The 10,902-nt window shown below is 47.9% G+C and overlaps 2 protein-coding genes across 4 annotated transcripts in view; one reads left to right on the top strand and one right to left on the bottom strand.

The window, feature by feature from the left end:
* Nucleotides 1-666: 666 nt before the first annotated feature.
* LOC118237344 (probable gluconokinase) lies at nt 667-4,211 on the bottom strand. 3 transcript variants are annotated; one of them, XM_035435951.1, is made up of 5 exons: nt 4,099-4,211; nt 3,370-3,400; nt 3,194-3,280; nt 2,478-2,521; nt 667-1,667 (listed from the first exon to the last, which is right to left on the bottom strand). In XM_035435951.1, the coding sequence occupies exons 3-5, from the start codon at nt 3,221-3,223 to the stop codon at nt 1,310-1,312; spliced, it is 432 nt and encodes a 143-aa protein (XP_035291842.1). In that variant the 5' UTR covers nt 3,224-3,280; nt 3,370-3,400; nt 4,099-4,211; the 3' UTR covers nt 667-1,309. The 3 variants fall into 3 exon arrangements, with proteins under 3 accessions (XP_035291842.1, XP_035291840.1, XP_035291839.1); XM_035435949.1 differs by having other exon boundaries at nt 4,030-4,205; XM_035435948.1 differs by having other exon boundaries at nt 4,034-4,203.
* Nucleotides 4,212-4,788: 577 nt separating this feature from the next.
* The window catches only part of frmd3 (FERM domain containing 3), a 27,649-nt gene continuing 21,535 nt past the window's right edge, over nt 4,789-10,902 (top strand). The window contains exon 1 of the mRNA XM_035380067.1: nt 4,789-5,126. Within this exon, the coding sequence (XP_035235958.1) occupies nt 5,022-5,126 (105 nt within the window). The 5' untranslated portion in view covers nt 4,789-5,021. The remainder of the gene's footprint in view (nt 5,127-10,902) is intronic.

Here is a 10,902-nt window from a genome sequence, read left to right as displayed (position 1 = left end):
GGAGATACACTATTGTGTGTGTGTATGTTTGTATACCTGTGTATTTGTGTGCGTGTATACATGTGTGTTTGTGCTTGGGGCGGGTATGTATGTGTGTATGCGTTTGCATGTGTGTGGGGTGTGTATGTGTGTCTGATTTGATTTCTGTTATTTATTTATTTATTCCTTGGAGCAGTACTTTTTGCTGCCACTAGATGTCATCAGTGTGCGAACCCTGGCCGTTTCCCTGTCCGTGATGTGGGGGGAGAGTAATGGCCTGAGTCACTGTTCAGGGTCATTTAGCTGCTTCGCTGTTGTTATGTAACTGAGTGCTTTTAGTATCCTTCACTGTACAGCTTAGGCCTCCCAGCCCTGACCTCCACTGCAGACACGAAGCAGCCCAGTGTGTTCACACACCTGTGTGCTGGTGCCCTCTGACAGTGCAGGTGTTCACACACCTGTGTGCTGGTGCTGTCTCAGTGCAGGTGTTCACACACCTGTGTGCTGGTGCCCTCTGACAGTGCAGGTGTTCAACCTTAGAGTGCTGATGTTGGCGTCTCACAGGTAGGCATGGGTATCGTTTAGATTTTGCCAATACTGGTGCTAAAATGATACCTTTACTTTAACGGTACCAGTACCCAAATGATGCCTAAACCAATACCTTCTGTTAAAAAAAGAGAAAATGACTACATTTAAAAGAATGTATTTTTTTATCGTAAAAACAAAGAAATTGAACAATGTAATTGTTTTATTTAATTGTTTAAGTGGTTCATTAATTTGGCCTAGTAAAACTTTAGCTAGCTTGCTAACAGTACCTGCTGTCACTAACTGAGTCCACAGAGCGCATGTGACGTTAGCTAGCGAAGGCGTGCGGCACCGAAAATCTGCGGGATCTAGGGATTTGGTCCAGTTAGTTCCAGTCGTATGGGAACCGGTGCCATAGTGATCCAGCCCTAGTCACAGCACAGGTGTTCAGTGTCAGAGCAGTGATGTTGGTGTCTGAAATACCACATCATTCCGTGAGTCAGCCCTCCCCAAAAACGGCCAGACGGGCACTTCCTGTGAGGTCATCCCTCAAACCCAGAGGAGGTCGCATCGTCGCTATGGAGACAGCCTTCCAGAGACAGCATATGGAATGCAGAGCTTTTGGCCCATTAATCTCATCCGCCTGGGAATCGGTCGCCCCTGCAAGGGGGGGTAACGACAGCGAGTGGCCCGCAAAGTCAAAAACAAAAACTCAAGTATGTGAGAGAAGAAGAATCACTGGTAATAATAATGCTTGCAGGAGCAACTCTCCCTGGCCCCCCGGAACTTTGGTGTGTTCCCATGGCTACAGGTGAGCAGAGAGAGCGCGCTCGATCTCCGCGGCGATCTCCGGCATGCCGTCCCGGATGTCGAGGGCGAGCGCGTTCTCGGCGGGCGAGGGCGGCTCCAGGGTGTCGAACTGAGACCGCAGGAGGCTGGGGGGCATAAAATGGCCGCCGCGCGCCTGCACCCGCTCCTGGATCAGCTGGAAGGAGCCCTGCAGGAAGGCGAAGAGCACGCCCTCCAGCCTGTCCCCCACCCCGGCCCCGCCCCCAGCCCCGCCCCCGCCGTCCAGGGCGCAGCGGCCGAACAGCAGCAGTTGGCGGTACAGCTTCTTCAGCGCGGAGCAGACCAGGATGGCGTTGGTTCCTGCGGCCATCTCTCTGCAGAGCAGTGAGTGCAAATTACTGCAGGCCCTGCACTGCTAACCTCTCAATACCACTAACACACCCTGCACTGCTAACCTCTCAATACCACTAAGACACCCTGTACTGCTAACCTCTCAATACCACTAACACACCCTGTACTGCTAACCTCTCAATACCACTAACACACCCTGTACTGCTAACCTCTCAATACCACTAACACACCCTGTACTGCTAACCTCTCAATACCACTAACACACCCTGCACTGCTAACCTCTCAATACCACTAACACACCCTGTACTGCTAACCTCTCAATACCACTAACACACCCTGTACTGCTAACCTCTCAATACCACTAACACACCCTGTACTGCTAACCTCTCAATACCACTAACACACCCTGTACTGCTAACCTCTCAATACCACTAACACACCCTGCACTGCTGACCTCTCAATACCACTAACACACCCTGTACTGCTCACACACCCTGTACTGCTAACCTCTCAATACCACTAACACACCCTGTACTGCTAACCTCTCAATACCACTAACACACCCTGTACTGCTAACCTCTCAATATTACTAACACGCCCTGTACTGCTAAACACTCACTTCCGCTAACACTCTCTGTAATGCTAAGCTCTCAATACTGATAACGCACCATGATACCATGATACTGATACCGCTAAGCTGTCTACTCCTAACGTGGCCAATGCTGCTAACACTCCCCAAACTGTTATGCTCTCAATACCATTATGCTCATCGCTGCTAACACACCCTGTACTGCTACACTCTGATAGTGCAGAATGCTTTATGATTTTATTACCTTTGTATGATGTCATGCAGGAGGAGGAGCCAGGGTGTTCGGTCCTGGAACACAGACAGTAGTCAGTCAGTCAGCAGCGCCCTCCTCCAGCAAAAACACACTCCCTCACACCCCCCCGCCACCCCCCCCCCCCCCCACCCCCCACCCCCTGAACCCTGTGGTGAAGGACATAAGAGCACAAGTTTTATTTATGCTTTTCATGTCCTCCCTTGCCCTGCCATCATCTGGTAACAGAAATACACCACGGCTCCTTACAGCAAACACTGCATCTACACTGCACAGCCTCTGAACACACACACACACACACACACGCACACACTCACAAACACACACACACACGCACACACACGCACACACTCACAACACACACACACACATACGCAGGCACTCACACATGCACTCACACACACAAACACACACGCATGCACGCACACACACACGCACTTACACACACACCCCCAAACACACACACACACACACACACTCACATGCACCCCCAAACCCACACTCACTCACAAACACAGGCTTTCAGATGTACATAAATCCAGGCAGACAAGTCTTTCAGAAGGGATGAAAAACACGACTGAGCAGAATCTCCGTGCTGACGGTGCCCTTTGAAAGTGCTGAACCGCGCAGTCTGCCCAGGCCCGTCGCCACGGGAGCGCGGAACACTGTTGCCTGGACACGGTGCAGGTGACACAGACGGAGGCGATCACCTGATCAGTCAGGGGAATTCCGCTGGCCATTTTCTCAATGTTCTCTTTGGGGTGATAGTCATCGCCCTCGTACAGCGTCCATCCCAGCTGAAAAACGGTATGAGCACTGGTGTAAACAACAGACTGATCGACCAAATGAATGACCGAATCGTGCAGTAAATATGTTCGCTTCTCACCTTTTCAGAGAGGAGAGACCCTACAGTTGACCTGTGACACAAAATAAGCACACTATTTAATTTAGTTTGATTCTGGGAATCTTAGCTGCAGTGAACATAAAGGAACTACAACAGATGCATCAACTGCATCATGATTTGTACAAATTATTCTCTTTTTTTAACACTCTTTTCTTAATAAATTCAAGTTACACATTTTCATTTACAAGAGGAACAAAGGTCAACTGTCGCATTTGTTCTGTCCTCTACTTCTGTAAAGTTCACACACATAAAGTTTAAATTCTCCGAGCCTGGCCACAGTGGCCAGCCATTCCCTGACAGACACAAGAATCACGTGAACTGTAAAATTTTGCATTTCGTTTCGTTTTGCTTCTTGTCACTCTGCACGAGTCCGAGCTGTTCCGCAGACTTCGTCAGCGGTCGGTGTGCTTTGATAAAACACGATGAATGAACCGGGGCCAAGTAGGCTACTAGTGACATGGGAGATTAATTCTGTTGTAGGCTATCACGTCCTGAAAGATCACCGCACTAAATAATGCTTATTGCCCCTGTCAACGGCGACACTGGGTGGACGTTATTTATCAACTGCGGGGAAAACCATAATTACAAGTGCACTGATGGATTTTCATTAAATCGATGAATTTACTGAGATAAAATGCAGACCTACTTCCCACTCCCGGACACCCCCATGATAATAAGTATCATGCCGACAGGAGCAAGCAAGGGACGAACCGAGTCAGAAGCTACCAAAGCAGCTCAGCGCTCCAACAACAGAAATGGCAGCTTGCCGTGTAGCTCTCGGTGACGCGCAACATGTCCGCCGCGTCTTTCTATTTAAAGCCACAGTAGCCTCAACATGCGCGTGCCCAGGCACGGGCACCTTATTTCATCCTATCATCGGGAACAGAATTCGATTAAGAAAGAGCCACTTAGCAGCAAGATCATTAGCAAAAAAACATTTGTGATCTGTGAATTAGGTTGACTGCTGTGAGCGCACGGTCCTGTGTAAGGTGACGGTGAGAACGCCACTCAAGAAAGACACCTGACCAAGCATCACTGCCAGTTCACAAATAATTAGATAGGCCCTATAAATTAAGACCGTGCGCGACACCTGCCATTTTATGTCATACAAATGAATAACATCGTTCAGCCATCTAAAAGCATGGCGCTGGTCAAAAATATGCGTAGCTAGTATTACGATCGCCATGAATTTTAAATTTTGTCCTCAAAAAAAAAAAAAGTGGCGAAAAAACTATAATTAGCTGTTTAATGGTGCAGTTTAAATGGCGTTACGAACTCCCATTCAAGGTTCGCTCGTTAATGGTGCTGCAAATAGGCTAATATAAGTTAGCTAGCAACCGGGGAAACGACGGGGGGGGGGGGGGGGCGTCCTGCGCTCTGTGGATGGAGACAATCTCTCAGACCCAGGCGTCACAGAGAACGAGAGAGGGAGGGAGTGAGGAATGAAGGAGAGGGAGGGAGAAATAGAGTGCTTTCACATTACAGAAACAAGACAGCGAGGCTCATTCCCGTATCTCGCGAACCTCAGACGCCTGATGCCTCATCCCTCCATCAGCGCTGCACAGCAGTTTCTCTCGTTTGAGCCAGGGCGTTGCTTTGTCATGTAGAAAATTAAGCAAAATAAGAAAAGAAGAATGAAAATGCTTCGATTTCGCACTTCGAGCATCCGGTCCTTAAACCAGGAGATCCAGTGCACGGTGAGGCTGTTGGATGATACGGAGATCTCGTGCAGCATCCAGGTATGAACATGTACGACTCGAGCGCATTCTCCGGCGTCCTTTCGATTCGACTGCCAAGCTTCTATTCTGATGATCGAAGCGTGAAACGGTGAAATGCAGCTTGCGCCATAACTGCACCAGTGTGAACCCGAACATCGTTGACAAGTGCCACGCACGTTTACCAAACAACAGGCAGGTCCCTCACATCGTGCGGCGCCATGTGTCAGGGATATTTTCAAGTTGTCGATTTGCAAAACAAATTCATGCACAAACGGGACCGTTTAGGATACACAAAGCTGAGCGAAATTCAATATTAAAGCCGTCACGTTAAAGAGGTTCGCCGCTTTCGATGAGCTCTTGAGAAACATATTTTTGTCGATGAAGCGTGAAATATGTTGGTTCTGCGCGCGCCTCGGGATGCATGGGCCACATGCAGGACACTTCTGAAAGTTGCTGAGTGTAGAATTGCGGATGGACGTTCTCACCCTTTCTCCTGCCAACCATCCTTGGGGGCCAAATTAAGTTTTGTGCTGGAGATTGATCAGGGGAAGATATTAATGGTTTTCTGACTGTAGATTTCATCACTAATAGAATCACAGATTTATGAGACAGGAAAGTAAGAAAAACACGGGACGGTGTGTTTTAATTGGGGTATCACAAACTCTTTCAGTCAGTCTCATGCATCATGGTGAATTTGGGGTCAGATATTGAACTAGGAGAAGGTTCTGAAATTGAGTTGGTTGCTTTGAGTGGCATGGATGCTTTGGGGGTGTTGAGCTGCGCTGGAGCGGGCGTGGTCAGAGCTAGAAGAGGTGTGGTCGAGGATCACGGTTGTCACCCCGAGCTCTAGGATTTTGGGGGCCCTAAGCAAGAATATCCAGTTCAACCCCAAACAATCTCGGTGGGAATTATGAAGAAGGCTGGGGGGTGGGGGGTGGACTGGGGGACTGGGGGGTTGTCAGAACTGGTCACGGACTGGGGGGTGAAGGAACCAAGGACAGTAGCAATCACAGACTGGGAAGCTGATTTTCACAGACATATAAATACATCCCTGGGCCACACATGACTGGTTGTGGCCCAAGGATGGCTGTGGCCCTAAATGACCCGATAGTGTTTATGCTAGCGGCTGAGTCTGGTCTCACCTTTCTCCCAGATTACAGAGTGAAGGTAACGCACAAGCACTGATGTGATGTCGTCTGATGTAATGGGATGGGGTGAGATGAATTGTTGAGCTGAATTGCCAAGTACCAAACCATGTTTTAACCAGAAGGGTGGACTCACATCCTTGCCTCTCAGTTTGTGTTTTTATATTTGTACTGCCTGTGGATGCAGAGATTAGACTTAAGTATGTTGGCATAGCACTGGGTGGTTATGTTAGCATAGCACTGGCTGGTTATGTTAGCATGGCACTGGGTGGTTTCTTAAATGTACCATTGGTTGGGCTTCTTCAGAGTAGCATTGGGTATGTAAAATTAGCATAGTGCTTCTGTGGTGGGTGCATTTAGCGTGGCGTTGGTTGCATTCGTTAGGCATGCTTATCACAGTGGTTGGTTGTGTATGTTTACTCTCACGACCATGAAGAATGAATTTTTTGCATAGAAATTTGGTTGATAAGTTAGCATAGAGTTGGTGCGCTGGGTGGTACAGTACTGGCTGGGTGCCTGTGATGCTGAGCAAATGGATAGAGGTCCCTCTCTCTCTCTCTCTCTATCTCTCGGTCTCTCTCTCTCTTTGCAAGCTACTGAACTCTATATTGTATTGACTTGGCTTGTCTGGTTTGGAGCGTGTTCAGTCCTCATGCGTCCCTCTCATAAATATTTAAAGAGCTGCAACCTTGCTCCTCCGGATGGGCTAATGGGGAAAAAACTTGTGTTTAGTCGTATGCATTTTTTAGGCAATCATAGAGCCCTAATGGCTTCCTGTTCCTCTGGCTTTTCACATCTATATTTCATAATCTTCCACGCACTTGCTCTCTCTTTACCCACAACACTCTCTGCCTGCTTGACTGGCAGTTTTCATCCAATATAGGTCATGTTCAGACGAAAGGAAATAAAAAACACAATCTCTCCACGAGCTGTGCGTATGTGTATGTGTGTGTGTCTATCAGTGCTGTCTGTGTTGTGAGTGGTTGTGGATGCATCAAGAGATATGTGTGTGTGCGCATGTGTGTGCGCACGTACATGTGTATATCGAGCTCTGTGTGCATGTACATCAGAGCTGTGTGTGTGTGCGCATGTATACATCAGAGCTGTGTGTGTGTGTGTGTGGGTTACTGTAGATATGCCCTCTTCTGGCGTTCATACTGAACGCTGAAAGCTGGGAAGGTCAGATGACAGTGTGTCCTACCTTTCAGAAGAAGATGCTCTTTAAGTAATCAAACAGGGCCTCTCAGGTGTGGCTTAATGACAGGTCATAATGTCCGTTTACAGCTGCCAGCTGTTTCAAATCAGCAGGGCTTTTTATAGACTGTAAAAGGGAAAAGAAAATTCACAAACAAGCCATTTACATGCATTGTATGGACATGCGTGCACATACACAAATGCACGCACACACACACACACACACACACACAGCAGATAGTTTTCCTCCCAGGGGAAACTGAGCGATATCACTGCCTCCCCTACCCAGATGCCTCAGACAAATATCACATGACACATGAGGGACCGTTTTGCTCCAGTGCTGGAGGAGTGGGACAGGGAGCAGGAGGAACAGGAAACAAGAGTAGCATGAAACAGGGGGAACAGGACGCAGGTGGATCAGGATGCAGGTGGAACAGGACGCAGGTGGAACAGTACGCTGGGGAAACAGGTGGAACAGGAAGAAGGAGGATTAGGAAGCAGGAGGAACAGGACACAGGGAAGAGGACACAGGGGGAACAGGACATGGGGAAGAGGACATAGGGGGAACAGGAGGAATTGCATTACTCAGCTTTATAATGGAGTGCTGACTCCATGCGATTTAGCAGGCAGTGTGCACTTACACTGTAGCATAGCATAGTGTGTGTGTGTGCATACGTGTATGTGTCACATACCTTTACACTGGGAAGATGTTAATGGTAGTTATGAGAGATCAGGAGCAAGGGATGAAAGAGGGAGAAAGTTAGAGGACTGGAGGTAAATGTACAGATGGTGAAAGAGGAGACAGGGGGAGAGAGGCACAGGAGGCTCTGTCCTGTACCGTGCTGCTGATTCTGTTCCTGGAGACGGATACAGTGCACAGACCTATCCGCTCAGCCCATAGCAACCAGCGGCTCGTCTTTCAGCAATATACCCATGCCTGCATAATGTCACCTTGTCTGTATTTATATTAGTAAGCATTGCTGACGCCGTCTTCGTATTTCTTTGTGCGTGACTAAATATAGCTCAGCGTCTCTATTTATACCTCTCCTCTGTCCTTTGATGAGTTAAGGAGCTACGTTGTCAGGCGGTGGTTGACCGTCGAGTCTGAGCGTTCGTACTCTCCAGATAATTCCCTGGCTGACTGAGCGACTGGACCTGCCCCAGTCTCCCCTGTGGGTTTCACACAAACTACAGGAATTTAGAAACTAACAAAATGGCTCAAATGCCTTCAATCACGCAGAGAGCAGATTGTGAGCTACTTGTGCTGTTTCATAATGTGGTTCGACTACTGGCTAACAGTGGTAAACACATTCAGACTGATGGCTAACAGTGGTAAACACATTCAGACTGATGGCTAACGGTGGTAAACACATTCAGACTGATGGCTAACGGTGGTAAACACATTCAGACTGATGGCTAACGGTGGTAAACACATTCAGACTGATGGCTAACGGTGGTAAACACATTCAGACTGATGGCTAACAGTGGTAAATGTATTTGTACCGCTGGCTAGTAGTGATGAATGCATTCAGGCCGCTGTCTAACTGTGGAAATGTGGTCAGGAGGCGATCAATTGCATCTCCCGTCTGTAAACATCTCCACCTCTAGAGCCTCATATCAAAGCACAACATTTAAAGGATTTTTCTCCCTCTCACTTCATATAGGGGAATATTTCAGTCTCTGAATCTGAAATGAGTTGATTTATTTGTAGTAAAACGATTAGGTTTGTCAGTTTTAAATGTTAGATACTTTGTTGTTTTAAAAAAAAAAAAATGTATTGTGTGTATTCTGTGTTAACAGCCAGACACAGTAATCCAGCTTTGTGCTTTTGAGAAAAAGGTTGGTCTGGAACTTCAGTGGAGAATGAAATCAGCCTGGTTGAATGTGGGCTTTGATGTTGTTCTGTGCTGAATGCCATTAACCTGCTTTATCACACTGGAGTCCACTGAGAGGCTAAAATATCAGACACACTTTCTCTGTCTGTCTCTGTCTCTCTCCCTCCCTCTCTCTCTCTCTCTCTCTCTCTCTCTCACACACTAACCTTTAGTAAGCACATTTTTACCTTCATTAGTGGAGCATTCTGGCTGACATTTTCATTTTGTGTTGCGTACAGACCCTGCCCAATCAATGTGATGCCAGCCTGTTGCCATGGGAAACTCTGTACAACATTTGCGCAGAAGAACAACATGAAGCAGTGAAAATAAGGCAAGGGGAAACATAATTCCCCTTGCCTTATTTTGCATAATATCCTAAATAAAAGCAGATGGTTTGAGCAGTGCATGCTTGGAGATGGTGTTTCAAGTTGTGTCTATGGGACTGACGTGATGCTGAGAGCAGTGCATCCTGGGACACTGTATTCCCATTACTGTCTGTGGCCTCTGATGCCGATGATAAGCCTTCCCTAGGGGCTGGCTCGGCGTATCGAATACCCCCCCCCCTCAGTGAGACGGGGGAGTATGTGTGTCCTGATTGGTCGGCAGTAATTGGCCTGAGACACAGCGTGAGTGTTTTGGGGACTGGTGGAGCTCTCAGCAGGGCGTGTGTGTGTGAACGGCCTGACTCTGTGAGCTCTGGTTTGAGCGCTCTCTGATCGGAATCCTGTCTGTTCAGAACACCGTCTGTTCAGAATGTTGTCTGTTCTGGACTCTGTCTGACCCTGGTCTGTCGAGACAGCTGGATGTGTTAATGAATGCTGGTTTTCTGGTGTTGCCCTGTTGCTCCAGTCTGTCGGGGGGGGGGGGGGGGGATTCTGTGGAATTAAATCATAGTGCTGACTTCTGGGGTTCCCAGAGCCACCTCCCTGCTGGGGGCACTCAGACAGGTGCAGTTCCCCCAAATACCCCCCAGGGAGAGTCTCATGCTGGCAATGGCACCTAAAGCCCTACTCACTCACTAATACCATCTACTTTCCTGGATGCACCTTTACCTGTTACTTTACCTGAACCTTTACCTGTACCTGTACCTATAACCTTACCTGTACCTTTACCTGCACCATTACATGTGCCTTTACCTGTACTGTGCACCTCTCACTCACTCAGCTGGCTCTCCTTTGGAAACACAGGGTGTTCTACGCTTGTAGTTTGGATTTAATGCTCTTCTTAAAGTGTAGTTGTGAGGTAATTTTTTTCAGGTTGAATGTCTGGATTGATTGTAGACTTTAGAGTTTTTTTTAGTTTTTGCTTGTTTTTCTCTTAACCTCAGTTTCCTGCTAATTCTTCTCGTTTAAATGGGGCTTCTATTAAGTTTCCAGCTCCACACCTCAGCCAGCCTAAAAACAGACAGAAATGACACCCAGGGGAGAACTGAAAGTGTCTTAGGTTCAGCGCTGTTTTTTTTATTATTATCCGTCTCTGTGTGGAGCCTGACTGGACTGGCGATTAGCAGGGCGATGACAGATTGATGACATGGCTTTATCTTTGGGGCAGACAGGTCTCGCCACGGGGCAGAGAGAGTGTGCA

The sequence above is a fragment of the Anguilla anguilla genome, chromosome 10 (assembly GCF_013347855.1).
Source record: "Anguilla anguilla isolate fAngAng1 chromosome 10, fAngAng1.pri, whole genome shotgun sequence".
NCBI classification, from domain to species: Eukaryota; Metazoa; Chordata; class Actinopteri; order Anguilliformes; family Anguillidae; genus Anguilla; species Anguilla anguilla.
The sequence above is the reverse complement of the archived record's forward strand: the minus strand, read 5'-3'. Positions and strand labels throughout refer to the sequence as shown.